This window comes from Catharus ustulatus, chromosome Z (assembly GCF_009819885.2).
Source record: "Catharus ustulatus isolate bCatUst1 chromosome Z, bCatUst1.pri.v2, whole genome shotgun sequence".
NCBI classification, from domain to species: domain Eukaryota; kingdom Metazoa; phylum Chordata; class Aves; order Passeriformes; family Turdidae; genus Catharus; species Catharus ustulatus.
In genome coordinates this window covers 11,562,023-11,589,858 of record NC_046262.2, presented here as the reverse complement: position 1 = coordinate 11,589,858, position 27,836 = coordinate 11,562,023, and the positions used below count along the sequence as shown (strand labels likewise).

The following is a 27,836-nucleotide window of genomic DNA, read 5'->3' as shown; positions in this document are numbered from 1 at the left end:
ATTATGATCTTTAAAAATACAAAGTAAGGCTGCTTGGTTTTTCAGGTGTTTTAACTGAAATATCCAAATGTCTAGAAATGCAGGTTTTTCAAATCTGCTTGATCTCTACCTGAGAGTGCTTGAAGAACAAGGAAAATTAAAGTCTTCAGTATTTTAGAAATGTCTGAGGTACCATACAGAAAAAGCAGATGCATGGTGGTTGTCTTCATTAGTAGTGTTTGAAGAACAGGCAGAGCTGCAGATTGGCAGACTCCTCTTCTTTTTGAATTCCTGAAAAAAAATTCTGGCACTAAAGCTATTTTCAAGTGTGTAGTATAGTAGATGAGTAAAAGACAGCATCAGTTTGTCAAGGACATATAGTTGAAGTAATCGAATCTATTTCATTAATGACTGATAGATCTACTCTATGCAAAAGGATCAATTTATAATCTTATATATTGCTTAGTAGGGCTTTGATTCTGTTCCTTAGGATGTTTTTGCTTGTGAAAGAAAGCTGGGAAGAGTCACTGTTGTGGCTGAGGCTATTCCCGTGTCAAATACTTTTAATGGTTTTCAGAGTTTCCCTAATGAAATAGTATGATGGTTAAAACTACAGAAGGCACAAAACTGTGTGAGATTTACGGTCTTTCTGAAAGTGTTAGTGTATCAAAATACCTTCGAGATTGTGAGGGGGAAACGGGTATAGCTGAGCAGAGTTTTCTGCCTGTATTAAGCAGGAGCAATCAACCACAGAAATACAGGATAGAGAAGTAGTGTTATGTTTCCTGGAGGGAGAGAATTTGGAGGCCTCAATAAAACTGAATTTCTGAAGGAAATATCCTATTTCTATTTATACTTTTCCGTAAGGCATGTGGAGCAGTGTTTACCCTCTGTTCAGGTCTCCTCAGGCACTTGATGGGAGGCTGGCGGAATTCTTCACAGATATGCTTAACTCTTTCTAGCCCTTCTTTAAGAATATAATATTGGAGTGTCTTTGTTAAATTTGGTGCTGTATTAAGCTCTAAGAAAGTGTGGGGTTTTTCATTCTCTGCTGTTTCATTTAGTAACTTGAGATTTCTATACTGGGCAGAGTAGTTAGTTCATTTGTAATGTAGATGTCATGAGAGCAGTTACTCTTAGGTTGGCAGGGTAATTTAATACTGTTGGTAGCAGGGAGTCTATCATATAAAGGGAATTAAGGCTGAACTGGGTCTTTTATGATGTGTGTAGTGTTAGTAGCTGGGTAAAATAAAAAATCTTAACTGATTTTTTCTGTGTCTGAGAAGAAGCAAGAAAATCCTAAGCTAACACAAGAGCATGTAATTGTATTTTATCGGTTAAGCTGTGCTTCCTGTGCCAGTGTTTCAGCTTTTTTTTTTCCCCCAGCTTATTTGTATTAATCTGTAATTGCCTGGTTGTTCAGAAACTGAGTATACCAATAAATACTTCTCCATTCATGGTGAGGGCTCTTGTTACTTTGTCATTGCTTTAATAGGAGCATCTTCTAAGCCATTGAAGGTTGTACAGTACAAGAGAGCTCTTCTGAAGTAGTTACTTCAGCACAGCATTTTTTTAAGTGATTCTGGAATTTCAGCCAGCTGATACTAGGTAGCTGTATGCCAATAGTGAGATGGCTGTCTAAATAAAGAGATGAAACAGGATGATAGGTAAGGAGCTTACCTTTCTTTGAGCTAACAACCAGCTTCAGTGGCAAATGCTGCTTTCCACAGGAAGGCATGGCTTTATAGCAGTAATGTATTTTAAGGCCTGATTCTAGTCTTAAGGCCAGATATATCTGCACTGTTGGGTTTGATTTAGTTCACCAGAAGAGCTCCTCTCAAGCATTATGTTTCTCACTTTGTGGATTTTCTTCCATTTAATTTTTCTATGTGGAGAGTGGGTTTTAAATTGTTTTTATCTAAAAATCTTAAACTGTTACTTTGAAAATGTGTATACATTAATTCAAAACAATTCTGTTTTTAGTTTCAGTGTTTTGAAGAAACAGGCCTTTCTTTTTGTTTTGAGATTAAAATAGGAACCAGCTAAGAACATAAAGATGTAGTTTACTGATAACTGCCAAGTCACTTTTGTCTTTGAAAGTGAGTTAAGTTTTGGTGGGAATCAGTTCCCTCTTCAATTCAGCATATGCAGTACATTTTTATAGTACTTCTGGAAGTACCCTCATGGTAATAGCTGAGTGCAGCATCTTGCACAAAAACTTTTTACCTTCTGTTTTGGTAGAAGCTTTTTAGGTGTGACTGTAATAAAACTTTGTGACTAATGAAGTGTATACTGTATAATTTTTTTGTTTACGTAGCAGAAGGTGTGGCTCTAATGGGCACGGAAAGCTACATGCCTGATAGCAACGCCTTAATGAAGCTGATACATAATTGTTTTGTTATTTTTGTTTCTGTGGAATTTGCTGCTATACTGTAAATAGAAAAGACTTCTCTGAGGAAACAAGAATGGTACAACAGAGCAGTCAAGGGCTTGCTTTGAATAAGTGGTTGAGAAATGGATGGGATATCCTGAGTTTTTAATGTACAAGTGATCTATCTAAAGTAGAGTACAGACAGATTGTAAAGGGATGGTTTGTTCTAATGGAAGTGTTGATAGTTTGACAAATATGTTTGATGAAAGGCAGAAAAGATAAAGCATGTGCATCTTTGACTAGACACAGGAAGGTAACTCCAGTTATTTTCAGACTATGGAATGCTCTGTGTGTCACAGCCAATACGGAGTACAAAGACTGTTCTTGCTGTTTGACATTCAAATCTGAAAGTGGAAAATGGGGAGAAACAAGTTTTGTTGATGAAAAAACGTCAAAGAATAATTACTCCTCTATGTCCTCAAGGTAGTACTGACATCACAAACTTTAGAGGTTTTTTAGTGTAAATAAGAGTTTTCACTGCTTAGTGCCCTCAAACATAACAGATCTGCTTAAACAGTTTACCGAGAAATTAGTAAAAGAAATTGCTCACTTTACCAAGTCCTAAAGACATTTAAATGTAAGTAGAGGAGAATTTCAGTAACAGCATTGCTTTTAAATCTCCAGAAAAGTGGAAATACTGGAAGTCTTAACAGCAAAGCCATAGCAAAAACTATTTCACTTAAATCAAACCAGCTAAATGTTCATCTTGATGGAGAGGCAAGTCAGACTGGCCACTGTAATAAATTTTATTTTTTTAAAATAATACATAAAATACCTGTGGTAAAATGATGCTTATTAAAAAGGCCTGAAGCAGTTTAAATAAAAATGTAACTGGTCAGCGAAATTTTTGGTAATGGATTTGTGCAGCTCACTGTCCCTTTGCATAATACCTTGTCTGTATGAAGCTGCATGAACTTAGGGCATTCCTGATGGTAACAGAGTGACTAAACACAGAAGGACGGGCAAAGCAAAAGTACATCATGGCAAACTGTACCAAATGAATTGAGACCCTTGTTTCTCTGAAATAGCACAGCAGGAATAGGAAGGTGAATTAAAATTCTTGAAATTTCAAACTTAAAAGAGGTGCATTACTAGTAGACTAACACATAGTTTGCTGTGTTTTATGCTCTATTAGCTCTTACGTATGGACTTTAAATATGTATTTGAGGTATGCTCCATTAGAGAAGTTGTTCATTAGCTATCCAGGAACATTTCATTTAAACATTTAACTCTTTTAAAAATTAGTTACTTACTTCCAAAAGGAGAAAAAAAGAGCAGAATAGATTTTCATCTTGAAATTTTTGCTGAACCTAAAGTTGAGCTAGGAGTCTATTTAAAGACAGAGATTTGCCTTCTGGATCTATTGTATATCAAGATGATGAACAGGAGTTGTCCTAATATATTGCTGGAAATGACGGCATTGGAATTGCATATTTTTGATTTCTTCAGAGGACTTCAGGGCGCCTTGCTGAAAATCTTTGGTTTTGTCTAATAAGAATCCTGGTCATGTGAAGTATGAAAAGTTTGTTAACATGTTTTAAAGTGTCCAATGAGCAACTCATCTGTGTAAATATCTTCTAGAGATTTTAATTAAATGTCTTTTTGTCTTGCAGTTCTGATCTGTTTTCCCAAGTGAGTGTGGTGTGGCTGGAGCCAACATTTAACAATGAGTGGTGCAGCCTTGGGCCTCGAGATAGTGTTTGTCTTTTTCCTGGCCTTATTCCTACTTCACCGGTATGGGGACTTCAAGAAACAGCATAGGCTGGTGATCATAGCAACGTTATTGGCTTGGTATCTCTGCTTCCTGATTGTATTCATACTGCCTCTTGATGTCAGTACGGTAAGAAACATGCAGGACTTCCTGCTTAATTGCATCAAAGGTGTATGGTACTTCTGCAAACTAATGATTGCCAAAGACCATCTCTTAGAAACACCAAAAATATCTTCCATGTAGTATCTTAATAAATTAAGCATTGTGTTTATAAGCATGTCTTGTGTTTATAATTAATTTTAGTTTTTGTTGGTCTCATCAGATAACAAATCTATTTCAAACATTTAAAATTTCATTATTTTTTATAACAATTTTTAAATCTGTTTAGGCAGCATAAGGGCACCTTCAGTATTTTATATTTCAGTATTTTTATGGCTGCTGATTGAATGTTGATTTGAATGTTTATTGGTATAATTAATTCCAAATGTAAACCTGGAGTACAGAAAAAGTCTTTAAATTAGGACTTACTACTTTTAAATAAGAATTATACATCTTTGGTCACTGATATAAAATAAACTGTCTTTTAGACTATTTATAATCGATGCAAACTTGCGGTTAACTCCAGTCCTGCAGAAAGTAATGGCTCTTACGTTACCCTTGCTCCAAGGTATGACCTACATGTTTTTTTCTTTAGACTGTATTTTATAATTTTCTTTTTTAATTGATAGGAGCATATTGTGTTTTTAACATTGTTAAATAAGTGTTATCTGTGTGATGTAAAATTTGAAGTTTGTAAATATAAAGGAGTGAGGGAAAAAGTGATGAAAAGTGGATCTTTATCTGCTGGGAGAAATTACACAGTAATTATGTAGTAGTTCTAGCTGATTACCCAACTATTCTTTTTTTGTGTCACTAGATTTCCTTTTTTTCTTTGTTAAAGCAATAAGACTAAGCTTTTTGTGCAGTCCTGGTTATGAGGAGAGACTTTGATGAATGCTTCTCCTTCACAATCTTAAAGACTTTAAACCTGAAAATCTAATTTTATACCTTTAATTTATACCATATGAATGAAATTAGTTGCTTGTCTTACATGTCAGGAACATATCTAATTGCTTCTTACAGTTACATATACAAGGCAGTTATCTGAAATGTTCCACCAAAGTATATGGTAGCCCACTAGCTGTGTCCTGGCAGGAAGAAAGTAATCCCTTAACATGGAGAAATAGATTAACATGAGCTCTTTCCGTGACTGCTCATCCTTTAGCCTACACTGGCTGTTTCACTGTACTGTTGATGTGTGCAGTGTAGTTATCTATAAGATGATCAGAGCCTTTAAGATGTCAGCTGATATGTCTGTGCAAAGTATTGCCCATCTTGCTGCCCCAAAGCAGGGCCTGGAAGCATGGTGAAGTGGTGAAATGACAGTCATACAATACTGCACGCTAAAGACCACCCAGTGGATGTTAATTAAACCTATTTAATTATATACACAATTTGAAAACTATTCAGCAATCTGTTAATTTATCTATAGCTTCAGACTAACTTTTTTTCATAGACTCACAGAATGGTTTGGGTTGGAAGAGACATTAAAGATCATCCAGTTCCAATCCTCTTCCAGGGGCAAGAACTGCTTCTACTAGACCAGGTTGCTCAGAGCCCCATCCAACACAGCTTTTGAACACTGTCAGGGATGAGGCATCCACAGTTTCCCTGGGCAACCTGTACCAGGGCTTTATCACCCTCACAGTAAAGAATTTCTTCCTAGACTCTAATTTCAACCTGCCCTCTTTCAGTTGAAAACCATTGCCCCTTGTCGTGTCACTTTACCTGTACAAAAAGTCCATTTCCTTCCTTTTTATAAGCCCCCTTTAGGTACTGGAAGGTGCTATAAGGTGTCCTGGCGCCTTCTCTTCTCCAGGCTGAAAAACCCTTACTCTCTCAACCTCCCATAAAGGTTTCAGCACCTTTCATAGGAGAGGTGCTGAAACCTTTAGTCATACTACCTGTCATTCTATGTCTTTAGTTGATGTTTTGAAAATATGAAGTCTGTGCACATAAAACCTTACAACTCAGGCTGAACTAGTTGGACCCTGGAAAACACCAATTATTTTCATTAGGTAATCCTATCTAAGTTGACTTTATTGCCCCTTGACTCAGCCTTGCTTCATTACCCAGACAGGTGTGTAGAAAAAAAACCAAACTGCCTTAGTGTAGCTGGGCACCTTTTCTTTTTTTTTCTTTCCTCCCTGAAAAGGGTTCATATGACTTTTCTGGTCTTCTGTAGTGAACACTACTTGTCAGAAGAGTATTGGCTTACTGAGTCAAAATCTATATAAAACTGACTTAATCCAGCTGGGTGGCAGAAGAAACAACTAATACGTTCCTTGTATGACTAAATGATTATGATGTGCCTAGATATTTTTTAAAAACCTGCTCCACTAACTAAAGTTTAATGCTTCTCCATCTAAACAAGTGTTCTTTTTGTGAATGAAATAATCACTATTGAAAACAAAAAACTGTCACCTTAAAATGCTTTTATTGAATAGTCCTCTTCAGTCTTGGGGCTTCTGGTTTTTTTTCTCTAAGAAAGATGTGCTGTACAAATATATTATACGTGGTTAGGAAAATGATAAATATATCTAAGTGATTATTCAGTTTATTTGTTTGGGAGATGGTTGATTGCTGACTGTGTACTCAAATAGTATTGTACTATTTCTATGTTCCTTTCAAAGGCTTTTCTATATAGGAATTTATAGAAGATGCTTTTTATACTTATGGCTCTGCAACTAACAATAGTTTTCTTTACATTGTAACAGCAAGCAAAAATGTTTCAAACCCTGGAGTTATATTCCTGATGGTATTATGCCAATTTTCTGGCGTGTTGTATATTGGACATCTCAGTTTTTAACATGGTAAGTAAGGCAAAAGAATATTACAAAGGCTATGATATAGTTTTTAAGTGTACCATCTTAACAGTCATAGCATTCTTTAAGAATGTGTATCACTATGGCAAACAGCTTTTAAATTGCATATTATTTTCTAGCAGTGACATTTCTGTAATAATTACTGTACTGATTTATTTATTTTATTTCTTGCTTCTGTGGAAGCAAATTTCAGGTGGCAGCCATTTACCCTTGGTTCACTTTTGTAGTTGAAACTAAACAATTTACACATGTTGGTGTTTATGGATAAATTGTCGGAAAAAATAAGTTTTAGACAACCAGACACCAAAATAATTCCAAGAATAATTTGAGTGATTTTTGAGTAATATTGACTGTATTGCATAAAGCTTTAGATACAGATTCTGTAGATACAACTACAGAAAAAATATTTGTCTATGGGGATTTGGGTTGTCTGTACTTTGTGTGGTTTCTATCAACCTGTCATCAAATAATTATTTTGGTAGTTACTCAAGGATATCAGGGTTGGTAGTTCATTCTTATTTATCATAGGCTTTTTCATAGCAAAGCTAACTGTATTGTTTTTATCTGCAGCTTGGTTAAGGTTTGCCATCAGACAGGTACATCTAGAATTAAAACATCTAAGTAGCTAATTTCTTAGAAGTTTTGGAGTCTTAAACTTTAACACCCCTACCTCAGTAACCTGACAGTGCTAAAGTACTTTTTTGGGGGGGTTGGTGGTTTGGGCGTTTGGGAGATTTTTTTGGTGGGGGTTGGTGGTTTTTTTGTTTTGTTTTTTTTTTTCTTTTTTTGATTGACTGATGTAGTTTTGTTTTGTTTCCTTTTCTGCTAGGATTCTGCTGCCTTTCATGCAGTCATATGCTAGATCAGGAGGGTTCTCCATCACTGGAAAGATTAAAACTGCTTTGATTGAGAATGCCATCTATTATGGCACTTACTTGTTAATTTTTGGAGCATTTCTAATATATGTGGCTGTAAACCCAGACTTCAATTTACAATGGTAAGAATAATGTTGTAAACACTTCCATTAATTCTTACAGAATTGTCATGGATAGTTTCTTCTATGGATGAAAAGGGTCTTTCTGCAAAAACTAGTTTTAATTATAATATTTTGCTAGGCAGTTAGAAAATTACATAAACTTTTTATATGAAAGGAGCTTTTTTGAATATTTGTATAGAGATTTGGGGTTTCGTTTTCTGATTTTGGTATGTACAGGAGAGGAATCCTCTTGTATTTACAATGGTGCTTTTTTCTCCATACAAACACATTTGCAATATTAGTAACTTCCAGTGTTTTCAGAACAAAAAATCAGTATTTCCTGTGTAGTGCATCTGAATGCTGTAGACTTTAAAGATGAAAAGGAAAGTTAAAATTATTGACATCTAAAAATTGCTTATAGTCTTCCATACCAGATGGAATAGAAATCTGAATACAAATTTCTGAACATGCTATTTGGAATACAAATCCTGGGTTCTGAGGCTCTTTCTTAGTGACTGCCATTATGCTATTTTGACCTCACTGTCAGTAAGTTTAGTAAGTTCATGTTGTTTCTTAAGGGAACATATTGCTTTAGGAGAATAGTTTATTTGAGAACAAACAAATAAATTCTTATTTTTCCTTCATAGTGGGCAGAACATGAGAAATACAGGAAAATTGTGGCAGCTTTAAATGCGGCCAAGCAGCAGACAGGCTCCAGGCAAAAATTTAGGTGAACCAGTCTGTTCCTGTAAACTTGATAGCCATATTGGTACATACTGATACTTCAGTGCTGGTTTCTTGCAGGCAGGATAGGAGGATGTTGTTTGTTTGGGTTTTATACTGTTTTGTTTCCTTAGGAACCAGCTTCAGACTATTGGAATAGCTGCTGCAAATACATGGGGTCTATTCCTTCTTGTTTTGCTTTTGGGTTATGGTTTGGTGGAAATCCCTCGTTCTCACTGGAATGGAGCCAAGAGGGGTTATCTACTCATGAAGACTTACTTCAAAGCTGCCAAACTGATGACTGAAAAAGCAGATGCAGAAGAGAATTTAGAGGATATTATGGAGGTAAGTAACTAGCTTTCCCTGTGGAAAAAAAGTGAAGGCTGCTGCTAGTTGTGTCTGAATTCATTGGTGTTGGACACTTGTAGCATAAGCTTACTGTTAAAACTCTGTAAATTAAGAAAATTATCATAATGTGCCACTTGATAACACTCAATCCTCTGCAAAAGTCAAAACAGAACTCAAAAATGATAACAACTTGATAGTATTATTTGTTGAGTCTATTCCTTTATTGACCCTTCTGAAGTAGTACTGGTCACTAACATTTCAGAGTGAGCTTGAACAGACAGCGTACAGATGTTTCACTGTTGTTCAAATTGTGTACCACTTTTAAGCTCTGCTCTGTATTTCTGGAATCTTGAGAAGAGTTTCTAAATTGTGGTGCCATGTTTGCATGCTTTTTGGGAAGCAAATATATAGATACAGTAAATAAATATATAGATACAGTAATTTCATGGCTGTAAGGCGCACCTCCAGGAGTCAGCAAATTTCACAACTTTGTACATTATACAAGGTGCACCAGACTATAAGGCGCACTTTTTTTGCAGCGAGAAGCTGTGCCGCGCGCAACAAAGTAACGAATTAGTAACAGAATCCTGCGATCGCAGGGTTTACTAGCAGGTGCTCAATTTGCAAGCGTTTTTCACAGATTGGTGTAGCCTTTAAACGCAGCCCCAGGCGTCCTCTCCGTGCCATGATCACTGGCACTCCTGCCCGCCTCTGGTGCCGGCTGGCTCGGTTCGCGGCTCCCGGCACCCACCACGTGGCTGGGAGTCCCGGCTTCCCCCGCCCAGTGGCCGCAGCTGCCGCGGGCCCTGGCACTCCCACCCCGCGGAGGCTGGCGCAGCTCGGCTTGCGGCTCAACCGCCGCAGCTGCTGCCGGCTTTCCCCTCATTTCTGGGCTGCAGCCACCACCGACTTTCCCCATGCACCTGGGCTGCAGCCAGCACCATCTTCTTCCTCCTCGCGCCCGGGCTGCGGCCGCCACCGCCTTTCCCTCTCGCGCCTGGGCCGGTGCCGATGCCACTGGGCTCGCCCCAGCCCAACGCTGCCATGCCGCCACCGGGCAGGCTCAGCTCAGCTTGGGGCTGTTGCAGGCTTGCATTTCCAGGTTGGCAAATTTCCAAACTTTGTGCATATATAAGGCACACCGGACTATAACGTGGAATTCTGGGTTCAGACCAAAATTTTAGTCAAAAGGATGTGCCTTATAGTTGTGAAATTACTATAATTTTTTCCAAGTTTATTTTTAGACTATTGTTAAATATCAGTGAGCAATAGGCTCTAAGGTAGTTCAAAACCAGGATGGAAATCTAGCCCTTTGAAGAGCTATTACTGGTTCTTCTGCTGTGATACCATGGATTGGAATAATATGTGTGAACTGTTGTAGTTTAGGGAGGAAATTTTCGTTATGTGTCAGTACAAATTAGTAATAGAATCTTCATTCATCTTGTAATTGCATTTTGAAAAAACTGCTAAAACAATTAAAAACTAACTTACGTCTAAGTGGGACATAACTACAAAACTTACTAGAAAATGAGCAATGACAACCTCTTTTACCAGGACAGCACTTAAAACAGGCAGAATATTTGCACTGGAAGGGACCAACAACAGTAATCTGATGCAGCTGTCTGACCATTTCAGAGCTGACCAAAAGTTGAAGCAAATTACTAAGAGCATTGTTCAGATGCCTGGAGAGGGAGATGCTGATCACCTTTCCCTGGTAGCCAGTGACAGGATGCATGGGGGTGGTTCAGAGCTGCATCCGGAGTGGAAGCAGTTCATTACCACAAGGCTGGTGGATGGTCTCACGCTGGAACAGGCTTCCTAAAGACGTCGTCAGTGCCCTGAGTCAGTCAGTGGGACTTACTCTTTATCTCCTTTTCCTCTATAACATAAACAAAAAAGTCTTTTCCATTTCAGGTTTCATGCATAGAAATTAATCCTCCATGCATTTGTATAGTTGTGTTGCACACTGCTGTTCTTTTTTTAAAAAAAATGCTTAAGTATTCCTTACAAATACTTTACTTAACTTTTATGAGATATTTAGTAAAACTCGGCTTTTAGGAAGCTGTATTTTTTTTAAGCTTTGGTGGTCTTTTCTAGTTGGGAGAGCTGCAACTCTATTTGACCATTAAAATTTATAGTTTATGAAAAATTTATTAATTGACATTTTTATCTTAGGAGTTAAACTACTCTTATTTTTTTCTCTCAACAGGAAGTCCGTAAAGTAAGTGAGAGTATCAAATATAACCACCCCTTAAGGAAGTGTGTTGATACAATACTGAAAAAGGTAACCAATTGCTCATCTTCAACCATAATTGAGTTGGGAGGAGGTGCACATACAGAATACTTGTATGTTACTTTCTTTTGCTCTTAATATAGAATTTATAGTTGACATCTTCTGAGTTTCTGTTGAGACTGAGTTGAAGTTCTTTGTGAAACACTTTCTTATGACGTATGCAATTATCAGATGCATTTTGATGTAGTGTTGTAGAAAGAGAGAAAAATGTATGCCTAGAGTGAGCTTTTCAGTTGCATGAAATGCCACAAAATGTTACAAATAATTAGCAAAGGCTGCTTGCTTTTGTCACCCAGTTAATTTTACCTTTTCCTTCCAGTGCCCTACCGAGTACCAGGAAAGAATGGGTAGAAACATGGATGATTATGAAGATTTTGATGAAAGACAGAACAGTTATCCCAGTGAGAAAAGTTTGGCCAAACTTCACAAGCAGGTATATTAATAGACAGGAGAGTGCCTCACTTATGCTAATGTAGTAAGTGCTGGTCAAAGATTTTGAATGCACTTCATCTGGATTATTAAGTACAGTGGGTTTAAGCTGCTTGACAGAAACTTGGTGAAAGAAAACACAGACATTTAATATCCCAAGCGATCAATGTTCTGGATGTGTAAAAAGTGATGTTCTTGTGTTATATCTTGATAGTGTTATAGCTGTCTGTGAATAAACCTTGTAGTGGTTGATTGACAGTGCATTCTGAAAATGAAATTATAGTAAAAGCTTGATATTTACTGAGATGCAAAATGAAGTGGTACGTTGGGAAAAGTAGGATTTAACTGCTACAGATGGTGTGTCAGGAAAGAGCTGCAAAACTCAGTAATCATGTACGTAGTATCTCTATGCTTTATGTATTCAGAGAATTAACTACCTGCTTTATAGAAGATACAGTCTTTGCAGTTCTGCAATGCACACATTTTCAAAGGATTTTGAAAGGATTTTTTAAAACAAGTATACCTTGTAAGCCTAATTTCTTGCAATTTATTGTAGGTAATCTATTCAGTACAGAGACATCGTCGTACACAGGTCCAGTGGCAAATTCTTTTAGAGCAAGCATTTTACCTGGAAGATGTGGCAAAAAATGAAAGCAGTGCAACTCGACAGTTTGTTCATACCTTTCATTCCCAGGAACCAGAAAATAAAATTATTCAGTATTTCTACACACCAACAGTTGGTAAGTGCTGACGTGCAGATTTTGAGTACGTTAAGGCATAACTGATACCATTCTGTAAAAAGAACCAAGTGTTTTATGTTCAGCTGCAGTAGAGTGAAGCAAGTCTGCAGTATTAATGTATTTATGTAATGGAATAGCTATCGGATACTAATTTATGCTCTTGGCCATAAGCCTCAGTTTTATTTACACATTCGGTAGCAATAAAGCAAACTTTGAAGCCTTTTGTGGTGGAGTTCTGTTTCTGCTTGTGTAACTTTCATTAACCTGTTCTGGATATGTGTGTGTGTTTGTTTTTTTCCAGAGTGGTACTGGGAATGCCTTCTCCGACCATGGTTTTACAGAGTGCTTTCAGTTGTGCTGGCCACGTTCTCTGTAATTGTTGTGTGGTCAGAGTGCACATTTTTCAGCACAAATCCAGTTCTGTCCCTATTTGCAGTTTTCATACAGCTGGCAGAAAAGACATATAATTATATATACATAGAGGTAAGTTGGACATAATCACTTGAAAAAAATATTTTCAGATCAATGGTTGTGGTAACAGCAGTAGATAAAATAGGTTTAAAAATAAATCTCCAAATAATCGGTCAACTTTAGAAGGTCTCCAAATATATGGTACCAAACTTTGTTTTTGTGGAGGAAGTCTACCTTTTGCCACTTGTTAAAACTCTCAAATACCAGGTGGAGGCATGATCCAACTTGCCTGATTATCATGGGTAGAGTAATTTCTGAAACACTACCTTGAAACATAGGTGTTAATTAAACTTTCTAGTCAGCCATGTGTGTGACCTCAGTTTCCTAAAGGGGAATTTGCAGATGACCAGGAATCCAACCACAGATGTGGCTAGCATATGTGTGCACAAATTTATCAGTAAAGATACTGAGCTGAAAAATTTCAGTATACTCAGGAAAGATTGATTTGAAAACACTTGGGTTCATGACTTTTTTTGTGGGAGGAAATGCCAAATCAGTCATAGTACAGTAAATTTACGAATACAAGCCGCACTGACTATAAGCCGCATCTCTGGGTGTTGGCAAATATTTTGGTTTTTGTCCATAGATAAGCCGCACACGAATATAAGCCACTCTGTCGTTCGCAGCGAGGACCCGCGTGCAATTAGTAACAGAACCGCGGGAGGGCGGGGTTTACTGGCTGAGCTAAGGCTGTGCAGGCTCGGCCCGCTAGGGGCCGCTGACGGGGCCAGGTGGGCCAGCACGGTGCTGCAGCTCGGGGCCGGCCGCCGCTGCCACTGGGCTCGGTCACCCCGGGTCGGCGCTGCCCTGCGGTGGCAGGCAGGGACGGAGCTTCCCCTGCTCCTACGGCAGCGGCGGCGGGCGGGGAGGGAGCTTTCCCGCGCCCGTGGCGCCGGCGGCGGGCAGGGACGGAGTTTCCCCGCTCCTGCCGCGGCGGCGGCGGGCGGGGACAAAGCACCCCGTCGGCTCCCCGAGCTGCGGCAATGGCTGCGCGGGGCTCCCGTCGGCTCCCCGGGCCGCAGCAATGGCTTGCGCGGGGCTCCTGTTGGCTCCCCGAGCCGCAGCAATGGCGGCGGGCGCTTCCCCCCCCCTCCCTGGGCCGCAGCAATGGCGGCGCGCGCTTCCCCCCCCCTCCCTGGGCCGCAGCAATGGCGGCACCGGCTTCCCCCCCCTCCCCGGGCTGCAGCAATGGCGGCGCCGGCTTCCCCCCCCCTCCCTGGGCCGCAGCAATGGCGGCGCCGGCTTCCCCCCCCCTCCCCGGGCCGCGGTAGGGGCGGCCCGGGTCCCCCCTCTCCTCCCCGGGCCGCGGCAATGGCGGCGCCGGGCCCCCCCCCGTCTCTCCCCTGGGCTGTGGCAGAGGAGGAAAGAGAGCTCTCCCGCCTCTCTCCCCGCCCCCCCGTGCTGCCTACAGGGAGCCAGGCTCCACCCGCGGTGCAACAAAGTAGCGATTTGTAACAATCGCAAAATGCCGACTTTGCAGCTGCTCGGCTCAGCACTCTGGCAGGCACTTCTGAGGTTGTATTAGCCGCTCCTGATTATTAGCCGCATTTCCGGTTTAGGAGCAAAATCTTAGTCAGATTGGTGCGGCTTGTATTCGTGAAATTACTGTAATTATTGGGGCAATTGCAGCAATTTTATTTACAGTAATTTCACGAATACAAGCCGCACCAATTTGACCAAAATTTTGGTGGAAACCCGGAAGTGCGGCTAATATTCCGGGGCGGCTAATCTATTAACAAAATTCTAAAAGCTGCCAACACGGAAGTGAGAGCCCGCGGCAGCCCCAAGCCAAGCTGGAGCCCGGCCGGCCCCGGCAGAGGTGGGAAAGCCTGGCAGAGGCGGGGCCAGCAGTGTCGGGGGCGGGCGGCAGAGCCTGAGCCAGCAGGGCGGGGGAGCCCGGGAGAACTGGGGCTAGCAGCGCAGGGGAGCATGGCAGAAGCAGGAAGACCGGCGGGTGGGGCTGCCTGGCAGCGGGGGAAGCCCAGCAGAATCGGGGCCAGCAGCGTGGGGGAGCCCGGCGGTGCGGGGGCCTGCAGTGCCGGCCAGGGCGAGGAAACGCGGCGGCGGTGCAGACGGGAGGGGGCGGCCGGCGAGCCTGGTGGCGGCGGCGGCAGCCCTGCCGGCGGGGCGAGCGAAAGCGGCGCTCGCGAAAGCGCCACCGCGAGCCGCGAACCGCGAGCCGCGAGCCGCGAAAACGCCACCGCGAGCCGCGAGCCGCAAACCGCGAGCCGCGAACCGCGAGCCGCGAAAGCGCCGCCGCGAACCGCGAGCCGCGAACCGCAAGCCGCGAACCGCGAGCCGCGAGCCGCGAACCGCGAGCCGCGAAAGCGCCGCCGCGAGCCGCGAGCCGCGAACCGCGAGCCGCGAGCCGCGAAAGCGCCGCCGCGAACCGCGAGCCGCGAGCCGCGAACCGCGAGCCGCGAACCGCGAACCGCGAGCCGCGAAAGCGCCGCCGCGAGCCGCGAAAGCGCCGCGGGGCGGGCGCGGCGCGGGGCGGGCGCGGCGCTCGCGTGGCGCGGCGCGGGGCGAGCGAAAGCGGCAGCGGGGCGGGCGGCGAGCCCGGCGGCGGCAGCCCTGCCAGCCGGGCGAGCGAACGCGGCAGCGGGGCGGTGCTGACGGGAGAGGGGGGCCAGCGAGCCCGGCGGCGGCGGCAGCACCACCCGGCCAGCCCCGCCGAGCCGTGGCGCTGAGCTGGGCCACCCGGCCCCGTCGGCAACCATGAGCGGGCCGAGCCTTCCTGGCCCCGCCCCGAGCCAGTAAAGCCCGCTATGCCGCGATCCTGTTACTAATTGGCCAATTTGTGAAAGCTGCGCACGGATTCTCGCGACGAACGAAAGTGCGGCTAATATTCGGGGTGCGGCTTATCTATTGACAAAGACAGCAACATTGTCGAGGCACCGGGGGTGCGGCTTATAATCCGTGCGGCTTGTATTCGTGAAACTACTGTACATTAACAAGAAGTACTAGAATGTTTCTAGGGCCAACTGTGCTAGCTTATGTGTAGAATGTTATAATTATCATTTCTAGTTTAAATTGTTCTGAAAAACTCCCAAAACTTTTCTCATAGCTGATACTCTCACATCTCAGGTGGTAGTTTCACATCTCAAAATGAAAAGTTAATGCAGAAGATAGCCTGTCATATGCAGAGACCATCTGCTGAACACATTAAATTCTTTAATAGAGTTCAACATTTCAACAGCTTAACAGCACTTTTCTTCCCCCTAGATGGCCTGTTTTCTTACCATCTTTTTCCTAAGTATCTGTGTTTACTCTACTGTCTTCAGGATCCGTGTATTTAACTATTATTACTTAGCTTCACATCATCAGACAGATGCATACAGTCTTCTTTTCAGTGGCATGTGAGTATTTGGTATATGTTTTGCAGGTGTTCTGTCAAATACTGAATTGAAAATGTCCATAAAACTTCCATTTACATTCTTTAATTTGTAATTTACGGATATACAGTAATTCCACTATTACAAGCCGCACTGAGTATAAGCTGCATCTCTGGATGTCGGCAACATTTCATTCTTTGTCCATACACCAGCGGCACGTGATTATAAACCGCTCTGTCGTTCACAGCGAGGACCCGCGTGCAACAAAGTCGCCAGTTAGTAACAGGATCACGGGGTTTTCTGGCTCAGCTCAAGCCGTGCAGGCTTAGCCCACTCGGGGCTGCCGATGGGGCCAGGTGGCCCAGCTCGGCGCTGCCGCTCAGCGGGGCCGCTTGGGGCTGGCCACCACCGGGCTCACTCACCCTGGCCCGGAGCTACCCCGCCGTGGCAGGCGGGGACAAAGCCCGCAGGCACCTGCGGTGGTGGCAACAGGCAGGGATGGAGCCTGCTGGCACCCATGGCGGTGGCAGCAGGAGGGGAAGGAGCCTGCCTGCTCCTGCGGTGGCAGGCGGGCGCGGGAGCCCCCTACCTCTCCCCCAGGCTGTGGGGCCGGCAGGAGGGAGCCCCTGCCTCCCCAACAGGCCGCGGGGATGGCAGCATGGAGCCCCTGCCTCCCCCCTGAGCCACGGGGATGGCAGCGCAGAGCCCCCCACCTCTCGCCCAGGCTGTGCTGCCTGAAGGAAGGGAGCCCCCTGCCTCCCCGCCTGGCACTGCGGGCTCAGAGCCCACCATGCAACCCGCCGTGCAACAGAGTAACCAATTTGTAACAATCGCGCAATCCTGTGTTTTACTGGCAGGTGCTCGGCTCGGCACCTTGGCTGCACTTCCAGGGTTGGAAATTTCAGAAAATTTTTCACATATTAGCCGCTCCTGAGTGTAAGCCGCATTTCCAGGGTGGGAGCAAAATTTTAGTCAAAATGGTGCGGCTTGTAATCGTGAAATTACTATAATTCCTAATGAGCTCTACGTCATTATTCTGTGATAGATCTAGTTACTATGTTAGATCCAGTTATGATTTTGGAGGTAATGTAAGAAAGTCTTTAAAAGGCTATTGCCTTTTGCATTTGTGCAGGTTATTTTGCCGTCTTACTCCACCATTGTGCTTGAATTTTCTGGGCTTGACCCATATGGATGTTACAATCTCTCATGCAAAGACTCAGCCAACTGCTTATACATCTGTAAGTAAGAAAACATGAGTTTGAGCTTTCAGTACGGTTTGGAGAATAGGCAGAGTATTTTTAAATGCATCTTATAGTAAGATTCAGATATTCAAATCTTTTCAATCTTTGCAACAGGGTAAAAACACTTGGTTATCGATGAGGATTTTTGCAATAATTTTTAGAACTCATCAGTAATTTTTGGGGGTTTTTTTTTGCTTCTTTATCTTTAGAAAGTAAAGTATTGCACTTCAGAGTTCAGGGTGTCCTTCATTTTGTAATATCAACTTCAGTTTTAGCTTTCACTGGCTGTAGCGTGTAGGGCATCCCTATAGATCAGGAACAATCCTAACTTCCTACTGTAAACCAGTGAGTTTGGTTTTATTGAACTTTCTGTGGCAAGTTACATCTCATGTCTTTGTTCTAAGTAACTAGATTCCTTGTGTTGCCTAGAGACTCTTCACAGCAGGTGAAAAACATCTGCCAGATTTGCCCTTGTTCTAGAGTAGGTGAGACTACAAAATCTAGCATTTTAGAAACCTCAGAGTGCAGGAGGTGGCTTTTACATCTGCTTTTTCTCAAGCAGATCTGTGATAATACTGCCATTGTTAAAGTTACTCTAAAGGATTGTGTATTTTTGTGAGAAGGCACAATCTTCATGGGTTTATGCAGAATATAGCTAATTAGAGCTTTTTCTTGTGGATTCTTTTTCCTAGATAATGGGATCCATGAGAGTGCTGTCCTTCATTGCAGATGGATTCTATATATATTACCCAATGCTTGTTGTAATTCTCTGTATTGCTACATACTTCAGGTAGGTGATTTGTAAGATAGATCTTCCGTGCTTCTTCACATTAATAAAATTACTTTCATCTAATTCAGGAAGAGATTCAGTACTCCTTTTCCAGCAGTTGAGTTGTGTCATTCTAATAAAAATGAAAAACCTAAATCCATAGTTTGCTGTTTATGTAGGTGAAATGTGTGTTTTAAAAATATAGATTGTGTTAACTGAGTTAATTTAAACTTCATTTCTAGATTTTAAAGGGTAATCTGTTCAAACTTTGGAGCCTGGGGACATTCAGATTCTGCTTTTGGGATTAAAATTACCATGAGAAAGCTGTTTTCAGTGAAGTTTTCTAATTAATGAAGCACTAGCAGCACTTTTAGGTATTCAACTGTCTAACAGACTTATATTAAATACTCACATCAGGTTTCTGATGTGTTACCAGACTTCTGGTAATGCATACTGGTCTAAGTAATTTGATCTTGTTTACCTAAGTCACAGTTTGTTGGAGGCTGGAAGGGAAATTGCAGAAAACACTGTTACATTCTTGCTTTATAATTTCAAAATGTCTGGTTTTGTACACAGTAAGGGATGAGATACTTTTAGTCTGATCTTGCTTAACTGTATTTATGTTAGTATCTTCAACTTTGCATTACCATTCAATCAGAAACAATCTCTGTAGTACAACGTAGTAAAATACCTTGGAAGTTCTTTAATATTGTATGTGTATCTGTAGATAGTAAGACAGCAAGTATCTAGTTGTGAGTTTTCCCTCCTTTCCTTTAGGTTAGGCAAGGAATGTGGTGGTGGAGCTAAAAAAACAAACAAAACAAACAACAAACAGGAAAGCCAATGACAAGAAAGGAGAAAAGTGAAATTTGTGTGAGCTTTTGTCTGTCATGATCATCCTTGAATGACATTGTGAAAAGGAAGAATATAAACTAAAGGAGAGAGGGTTGCTTTAATGATCTCTGCTAATTAAGACACGTGCAAAAGCAAGGGCTGAATTGAAATCTGTTGAAGAAAGCTGAGTCTCCTGTGTTTAATCCAACAGTTTTAAGTTAGTACAAAGGAAAAATATATCAATAGTCCAGTTTGGAGGAAGGGAAACAGTACAAAAACAGCAGTTGTGTTTTCTGGTGTGAAGTTGAAAAGATGAAAGTGGTTTCATGCTATGCAGTTGCAGGACTGGCTTAAAAAAGGTGGAGCAAGCTTGCTGTCTGACTGCTGCCAGTGGCTATCCAAAAGGGCAGCCAGCATCCCTACAGCTTAAAAGTATGCAGTACACATTCTCCTGAGTGAATTCCTGAGGTGAAAGTGGATTTCCTATGTTATTACTGTTTCAGAAACACAGAAATAATAATAAGCAGAGTTTTTATAGTAATTGTCTGCTGGCAAAGAAGAGTTGATGACATATTATAGGTACAAATTCTGTTATATCTGAGAACATTTAAAGCAATCATCTAATGTTAAAAGCATTTTAAGCAAGTGTTCATTTGCACTATTCTCAGACGACATGCATTTTAATCTCTCTGTTTGAATAGGGTTATTCCATCACTTCCAGTTGTATTTAGAAATGTGTTAGTGTTCTGAGTCACCTAGGTTACCCTACTGTTCTGGGTCACCAGTTACTGTTCTGGGTTCTGAATTTTCTGTTTCCTCAGCTGGTATAATAGTCTATCTTCTGTTTTTACTTTTTACTTGGATTGTTCATGTTGTTCTGAATACTTTGTTTTACATTTTGTTCTGTAATGTGTTTAAACTACTAATTATAAATTAACAAAGGAAATTGCTTCTTCTTTTACCAGTTTAGGAACTCGTTGTTTGAATCTTTTGGGATTTCAGCAGTTCATGGGTGATAGCGAAATGACCTCTGACTTGATTGATGAAGGAAAAGAGCTAATCAGAAGAGGTAAATTAGGTCCTCTGTCATAGTCTCCCTGTAAAATCATACTACCATCAAGGATGGATAAGATAGAGATAAGACTCTATCTTAGAGTCCAATCCTTAACCCAGCACTGAGACATTCACCACTGAACCATGTCTGGAAATGCTACACCTACACATCTTTTAAGTATATCCAGGAATGTTGACTCCAAACCTCCCTGAGCAGTGGACTGACAATCCTTTCGGTGAAGAGTTTTTTCCTAATATCCAAACTTCCCTAGCACAACTTCAGGACATTTTCTTTTGTCTTGTTGTTAATTAGAAGGGGAGACCAAGGCCTACCTCACTACACCCTGCTTTCAGGGAGTTGTAAAATGATAAGGTCTCCCCTGAGCCTCCTTTTCTCCGGGATGAGCACCCTCATCTCAGCTGCTTCCCATCAGACTCGTGCTCCAGACCTTTCCCCAGCTCCATCGCCCTTCTCTGGACTCACTACAGCACTTCAGTGTCTTTCCTGTATCAAGGGGTCCAGAACTGGACACAGCACTCGAGATGTGGCCTCACCAGTGCCCAGCACCATGGGGCAGTCACAGCCCTGATTCTGCTGGCCACACTCTTGCTGATACAAGCCAGGAACCATTGGCTTTCTTGGCTACCTGGGCACACCCTGACTCATGTTCAGCCACTGTCAACCAGCACTCCCAAGTCCTTTTGCAACAGGCTGCTTTCCAACTGCTTTTCTCTTCCCTTGAGCATTGAACAGAGTTGTGATCCAATTGATAGTTTAAAGGAAAGTGATTTGGTGAGCATTTCCACCAGCTTCCTCTGTGTTAATCCCATGTGGCCTCACAGACCTGAATCTGTCCAGTGTAGCAGGTCCTGATCATATCCCCTTGGAATTTGGGAACTTTATTCTGTTCCCCACCTCTTCCTTCCTGCTCAGGGAACCTGGTACCCAGACAACAACTGCTCTCAGTCTTAAAGACTGATGCAAAGTAGGCATTAAATACCTCAGTCTTTTCCTCATCATATAATATATTTTTGGATTGCATTTGTCTGCAGTGTTGCAGGAAAAAAGCATACTGTCTGTCAGTATTTTAAAAGCTGCATTGAGAAAGGCCACAGCAAAAACTGCAATAAACTTAAAGCACTGTGTTCACTATGTATGATGGACTTCATTGACATCTTAAATGAAGTACCAGTGTTATTCATCCAGCATCTGAATTTTACATATTTCGAAATATTTTACAGTGTGTTGCTGATCAAGTAATACGTTAGCAGGTGCTTGTGTAATCTGTCATAAAGGATGGTTAACATCTAAATTGTCTTTATTATCAGCAAACTAATTTTTCTTTTATGTGTTGATTGAGCTGCACAAATTCAGTCATGTCCTTCAGTCTTTTTTGATGTTTTTAATTAGAGAAAGCATGTTTATTATGCAGAACTGGTTTGGAAAGCTTTTTATTTTACATTAGTTTTTATTGAAAGTGTTTCTTAAAAGTTGCTAAAAGCCATTGTAATTTTTGAGTAAATGTTTAGAAATTACAATTTCTGGATACAGTGCTATATTACGGAATACTTTCATAGTTGATGAAAAACAAAACCTGGGTTTACCTAGAGTAGTAGTATTTCTTTTTTTTGGAGAAAGATCAAAGTTTCATTCCCTTAAATGAGGTTATGATGACATTGATACTGTAATGTTATACTTCCAACTTTATAACAGACACAGACACAGAGTATTTGGGTCACAGGTTGTGCCTTACAGAACTTCATGAAGATGTTGTTTCAGAAATGCTGAATTTTTTTCTTGATATCATACTATCATACTTTCCCAGTTATTTCTAATGATTTGTTTGTGGGTTTGGGGTTTTTTTTGTTTTTTGGGGTTTTTTTTGTGCTGTGTTTGTTTTTGTTTTTGCTTTGCCAGCTGGTATCGAAATGTTATGCTATGATCCGAGATACCATCATGACAAAATAATTTTGATAGGAAACTCCATAGTGATAGACAAGCAGCTTTTTGTTTTGTTTTTGTTTAATTATAAGTGTGTATTTCAGTAGGAATCTTTAGTAGTTACCTTCAGATTTTCATTGTCTATTTAAAAAAATCACTGATTATTTTCCTTATATGGAGCTCAGACAAAGTTGTTTTGTTTTTTTCTTTTTAGAGAAAAGGAAACGACAGAGGCAGGAAGAAGGTGAAAACAGAAGAAGGGTATGATACTTGTTTAACTAATTACAGTGTCTGATAGGAATACCATTGATATTTAATTTAATTTAACAAAACCTTCTTCACAAAAAAAATTACTCCCAAATAATTGATGGAATCTGTTTAATCTTGCAGAATAGTCTTGACTGGGGGTTAATTATAGAAGGCTAGAGGACAATTTTAATGACACTACTTGGATGCTGTTGTTACTCAGTGTGCTGTGATGTATGCCAATAGGTATTACAAGCATTGAAAAGGGTCCTGATTTCTAGGATAAAGAATAATCTGAAATGGTTTACTACCAGTCTCTTATACTGATAGTGCTTGAAATAGCTGCAGTTGCAGGGTTGTCATACTGAAATGTGGACTCCTCCCACACTTGTTTTGTGTGTTCATTGGAAAGTCATTGACACAGGTTCTGTTTTATATTTTGCCAGAGGAGAGAATTACATTTAAGGAAGAATTAATAGTTTCCAGTGAATAACAAACAGAATGTTTGATTCAAGTTATGTTTTCTGCGCATATTGTATTGAAAGATTTGTGAAGCTTTAGTTTTTCACTAGTTTATAACAAATTCTAGTATAGAAAGTCACAATAAAAGATAGATGAGAGAAAGGATGCATACAAGGATAGTACTGGGACTAAAACCTCTTCATTTTCCAAGCTTGGGTATAATTTAATCCTAGATGACAGACAGTACTGCATAGACCTTTCATTTGATCCTTTCCCTCCATCTCATAATGTTAAAACTTGAACTTGTTGGGAAGCAAAATAGCAAGTGTATGACACATTTAATACACACTGAAGTGACCTGACATTGAGCTATGAATTTTTCTGCACTATGTGAATCTTGTTATTTTTCCTTTCTGCCAGTAGATGGAAGTAGTAATCAATAAAAGCAGCAGTTCCCGCCATAACTTAGAGCAGTTGGCTGAGCTTTGAGAGCAGATTTGAGATGCAATTTTTTTCTAAAAGTCTTTTACTTAAGAGCAGTTATGATAAGTGGTTTAGTGAAGGAACACATTTTGAGTTTAAAATTAAACAAAAAATCTTCCTGTATTAGCATACCGAACAGTTGTGTTGCTTTTTCCTGCCAACTTATATTTTTCTTCATGGTTTTTTTCCAGGAATGGAAGGAGCGGTATGGAAATAGAGATGATTCCACCAGAAGCAGAGCTGTCCATACAGACCAGAAAGAATCCAGCTTCTCAGAGACTAATGCCAATAGACGTAAGCTTTGTGGGTTGGAGGGGAAGTTCGTTTTGTTTTGTTTCAGTACATTGTCTTCACAACACTGTGAGAGTAGTTTCAAATATTTTCCTTTTTGTCTTAGATGCTATGCTGATAATGTTCACTTCTGTGGCTCAGTGCCATCTTGCCATTTAAGGCACTCAAAAGAGTACTGTATGTCTTTCCATTTCTGACTAGTTGGGATCAGAGATTCTGACTACTGTTCAGGCCAATTACTTGCTCTTATGAGATATATAATGCTTGCCATTAGAGTTGCAGTTGTCAGCAAAGAAACTTCATGATACAACTTGAAGTTTACCTCTTCTACTTGCAAGTGAACTATCTCAGACTGCAATAATGAAGCAATCAGATGACCAACAAATGTATCATCACATAAGTGTATATACTTTCATTTAATAATGTCTATTAGCAAAATACTTTTTTGGTGGATGTTTTAAATTTCAAAAAAAATTGTTAGAATGTGAATAGTGTTTTCTATTTTTTTTGTGCTCTTGTAAACTAACAAGTAAAATGAAACCGAAGAAAAAGGAGGAAAAGGGGAGAAGGAGGGAAGCCTTGAATATGCTTTTAAGAAAACACTGGTAGATTCCCCCTCCTCTCTACAAAGTTGAAGCACAGATTTTTAGTGGTAGACTAAAATTACATTTTAATGTTCATCATGTGATTATGTAGCATTCCAACTCCAAAACAAGCCATAGGTTCTGACCTAGTGAAGGTCACAGAGTGAACTGTGAAACAACTGTATTTCATTAATTCATGGTATTTGATTTTTTAAAATCAAACAAAAGCAAACAAAAAAACCCTCCAAGCAGCTTAGTTAAAGCATGAAGCTGGGGGGATGAATGGGTGATTGAAAAGTAATGCTTATCTGTAGTCTCATTTTCTTTGATTCTTTGCAAGATAGATCTCAACCTGTCTGAGGGGTGAAAGTTGTAGTTGCATTTCTGTGGAGCTACAGAAATACAAAATCTAAATGCTACAAGTTTGAGTAAGTTTGGTTCAATATTAAATCTACTCTAAATTGTTGCACTTTTGCTTTGGATGAGATTGCTTTGTTATTCTTACGTTTTTTTAAATTTGGTGTCTCCATACACACCAGGCTGTTCACAAAGCAAATAAGTGTCTTTCATTCCTTTTACTTATTCAGCACTGTCAAAGTATACCCGGTCAAATGGTAGGACTGAAAGAGATAGAATAGAACTCCTCCAGGATGCAGAACCTTTGGATTTTAATGCAGACTCTGTTAATGATGACCCCCTTGAATCGGACTCAGGAAGGTGAGGAATATTCTCTCTAATTTCCAGTTAAAAGTTTCTGATGTCTTCTGTTTTCTGACCTATGACGACTGTATCAAACAGTTTCATAAGAGTCTTGTAAATGAAGGTTATAGTTTCATCTTCTTTCCTTTCTTCCTTTTCCCCTGTGATAAGGAAATAATTTTGAAAACCTCTTAAAACCCGAAGGTATTCCCCTTATTTTAGAAATGTTGGAGTGAGATTTTAGCTGGATATAACATTATATATGGCATAATTTGAGAAATGCTGCATATAAAACTGGCGAATGACCTGCATGTTAAGGAAACCTCCCAGTGTGACCATTCTGGGGGCAGTCTGGAGGGGTCACACTTGTGCCACCCCAGACTTCCCCTGCTGGAACTAAAGCTCCTTTACCACAGGCAGCTCTAGTGACCCAAGGGATCCCTCTTTCACTCCCTACTCACCCCACTCTCACTCTAGAGTCAGAAAAGCTTCCCTTTCCAACTCAACCACAGGTTTCCCATAGCAGTCCCAGATATATGGTTTTTTTAATCGTGGTTCAGCGACAGCATAACAGCTCAAATTGCTGCCTCCAGGGAGCCACCTCAAAGAAAAGAGTCCCTGAGCTTTTACATCCTCACAGCCCATGTGCACCACAGTCCAGGCTCTTCTAGCTGAGCCCTTGGCTCCTGCACGGTCTGTGAGTGGCTGGGCCAAAGGTCCCCGTGCCTTTTGTTAGTTGTTCATGGTACCTTGCCTGGGGCTGCCATTTCCTGCCATACAGAGCACAGCCTGCAGCTGCACACCAAGCTACCTGATCTAGGTGTATGCCTCAACAGACAGATGTACAACATAAGGCTTTCCCTAATTTCCTACAAAGCTCAACTGGAGGAAGCTCACTTGATTTCCCAGTATAAAATCCATTTCTAAAAGGTTGCAGGAAGGAAGACTGAATGTTATAGGATCTACTGCAGGAATACAGCTGAGTCTCAGATCTTGGAACTGCTAAAGTAAATTAAAATCTGAACATCCTGAGCAGGGAGTACCAGACTGCACAGTGTATCTCGGTCTGTAGTAGAGATGTTTGCGATTTTGTGGTTGTGACTGCAGCACCAAATTTCTGTAGTTATAGAGTACCTTATGTAACTGCTAAGCTCTGCTCATGTGTAAGAAACAAGCTATATATTATATGGGTGCTTTTTTGAGGGGGGAGTGGTTATGATGTAAAATCACTAAATGACAGATAATTTAGTATTCACATATAAAAACTTAAAATTTGTTGTTTTTGGCTAAAACTAGCTTGCCCAATTAAGAAGAGTCACAAAAAGTAATTGTTCCAGTGGACTCACATTTATAATGTCAATAAACAAATGCCAGCTCAGAAACATGCAAAGAATGCTGTTAAATGGCACTGCCAGGTTTCACAGGTTGATTCTGACAACTGGTTTAGTCTCATGTCACCATATTTGAGAAACTGAAGCTTATTAAGCACAGGAGTTTAAAGAGGAGCTAGCCTAGAATTTCTGTCAGCAGTTGGCTTCTATGCAGTGTGAAAGGGATTGTCTACTGAAAAACAGGGGTATTCATATGTAATTATTCTGGAGCAAATACTTCTCAAGCACAATATCAGTAGTCTCCAGGCATCTATGCATGCTTTCCAAAATGAAAGAGTCTAAGCTTCTTGTTTAAAAAGAAAACCAGGAGCTTCAAAGCTCAGTTATTCCACTTAGTAACCTTGATTTAATTTCATGGAGGTAGTAAATCAAGAGTAATTGCATATGGAATTCAGATTAATTTAGAAGTAGCTTATGTAACCTTGGTTTTCAAAACTGGAGCTCCTACAGTAGGTAGAACATTCTTGGACAGTAAGGGCAGTTAGGACACTAGGTTTTGGCCTTGTGTTCATTCAAGTTTTAATAAATGCTACAGCAAGGAACTGCATTGTGCTTACATTGGACCTTATTTGTGCTTTTAAAGTGTTTCTAAAATATATTTGACCAGCAATTTGTGAAGTTTGTCTTTTCTCACTAAGCATATAGGCTTTTGTTTTCATTAAATTTGATACTGTAGTTCTTCTAAGAACACCCCATGAGATGTTCTGTTAAGCATCCACAGCTACTTTATGGGTGCTGTTTTTTGTTTGGGTTTATTGTGTTTTGGGTTTTTGTTTGTTTGCTTGGTGTGATTGGAATTTTTTTAAAAAAAGTTCTGTTCGACCAAAACATCCAACTTTTCCTTTGTTTTAGGAAGCATAGTTCTTTAAGACTCCTAGTATTCATGTAACTGTTTCTCTTGGTCACATGAGGTTTAATTTAATGGCTGTTTTTCAAATTCTCATGGAAATTAATTCAGTAAAACATCAAAGCCTGTAATTCACTGGAGTTAACGAGTAAGATTGCAATGAGAGTTAGATGATTTCATGGGTCTTTATTTTTCTGTTTCCTGTGACACTTCTTCACTTTTAAAATTGATTCTGCAGGTACCAGCCTGGTGGAAGATACCTGTCAATGTCTCGAAGCAAAATATTTGATGATGTCTAAGCTCATCAATGCTAAAGAAAATTCAGTGGAAATCTAGCTCCTACTCATTGCTTGGAAAATACTGTATTTGTGATACATCACTGAACCATCAGAGACTTTAAAAAAAATGAATGAAGGAACAACTCTTTTGGAAATGCACGTGTATGATAACTTCACCGCTTGTGATAGGAATATGCTTCTGCTGTTGTAGATACTCTTGTGCATCAGTGTGGGCTTTTGTGTCATGACCAAAATGAGAAAAATTATTTAAAGTTAACAGATAGTAAACTAGATAAATATTACAGTAATTTCACAATTATAAGCTGCACCATTTTGACTAAAATTTTGGTCCGAAC

At 40.7% G+C, this 27,836-nt stretch overlaps 1 protein-coding gene across 1 annotated transcript in view; it reads left to right on the top strand.

Annotated features, from left to right (window-relative positions):
• Positions 1 to 27,613, top strand: part of LMBRD2 (LMBR1 domain containing 2) — a 30,296-nt gene extending 2,683 nt beyond the window's left edge. Inside the window, exons 2-18 of the mRNA XM_033086068.1 lie at positions 4,024 to 4,250; positions 4,709 to 4,788; positions 6,938 to 7,033; positions 7,875 to 8,042; positions 8,879 to 9,089; positions 11,302 to 11,376; positions 11,705 to 11,818; positions 12,371 to 12,554; positions 12,856 to 13,037; positions 16,251 to 16,384; positions 17,493 to 17,598; positions 18,294 to 18,391; positions 20,170 to 20,273; positions 22,414 to 22,460; positions 23,582 to 23,684; positions 24,853 to 24,982; positions 27,441 to 27,613. Coding sequence (XP_032941959.1) covers positions 4,077 to 4,250; positions 4,709 to 4,788; positions 6,938 to 7,033; positions 7,875 to 8,042; positions 8,879 to 9,089; positions 11,302 to 11,376; positions 11,705 to 11,818; positions 12,371 to 12,554; positions 12,856 to 13,037; positions 16,251 to 16,384; positions 17,493 to 17,598; positions 18,294 to 18,391; positions 20,170 to 20,273; positions 22,414 to 22,460; positions 23,582 to 23,684; positions 24,853 to 24,982; positions 27,441 to 27,501 — 2,067 coding nt within the window. The 5' untranslated portion in view covers positions 4,024 to 4,076 and the 3' untranslated portion in view covers positions 27,502 to 27,613. The remainder of the gene's footprint in view (positions 1 to 4,023; positions 4,251 to 4,708; positions 4,789 to 6,937; positions 7,034 to 7,874; positions 8,043 to 8,878; positions 9,090 to 11,301; positions 11,377 to 11,704; positions 11,819 to 12,370; positions 12,555 to 12,855; positions 13,038 to 16,250; positions 16,385 to 17,492; positions 17,599 to 18,293; positions 18,392 to 20,169; positions 20,274 to 22,413; positions 22,461 to 23,581; positions 23,685 to 24,852; positions 24,983 to 27,440) is intronic.
• Positions 27,614 to 27,836: the final 223 nt, after the last annotated feature.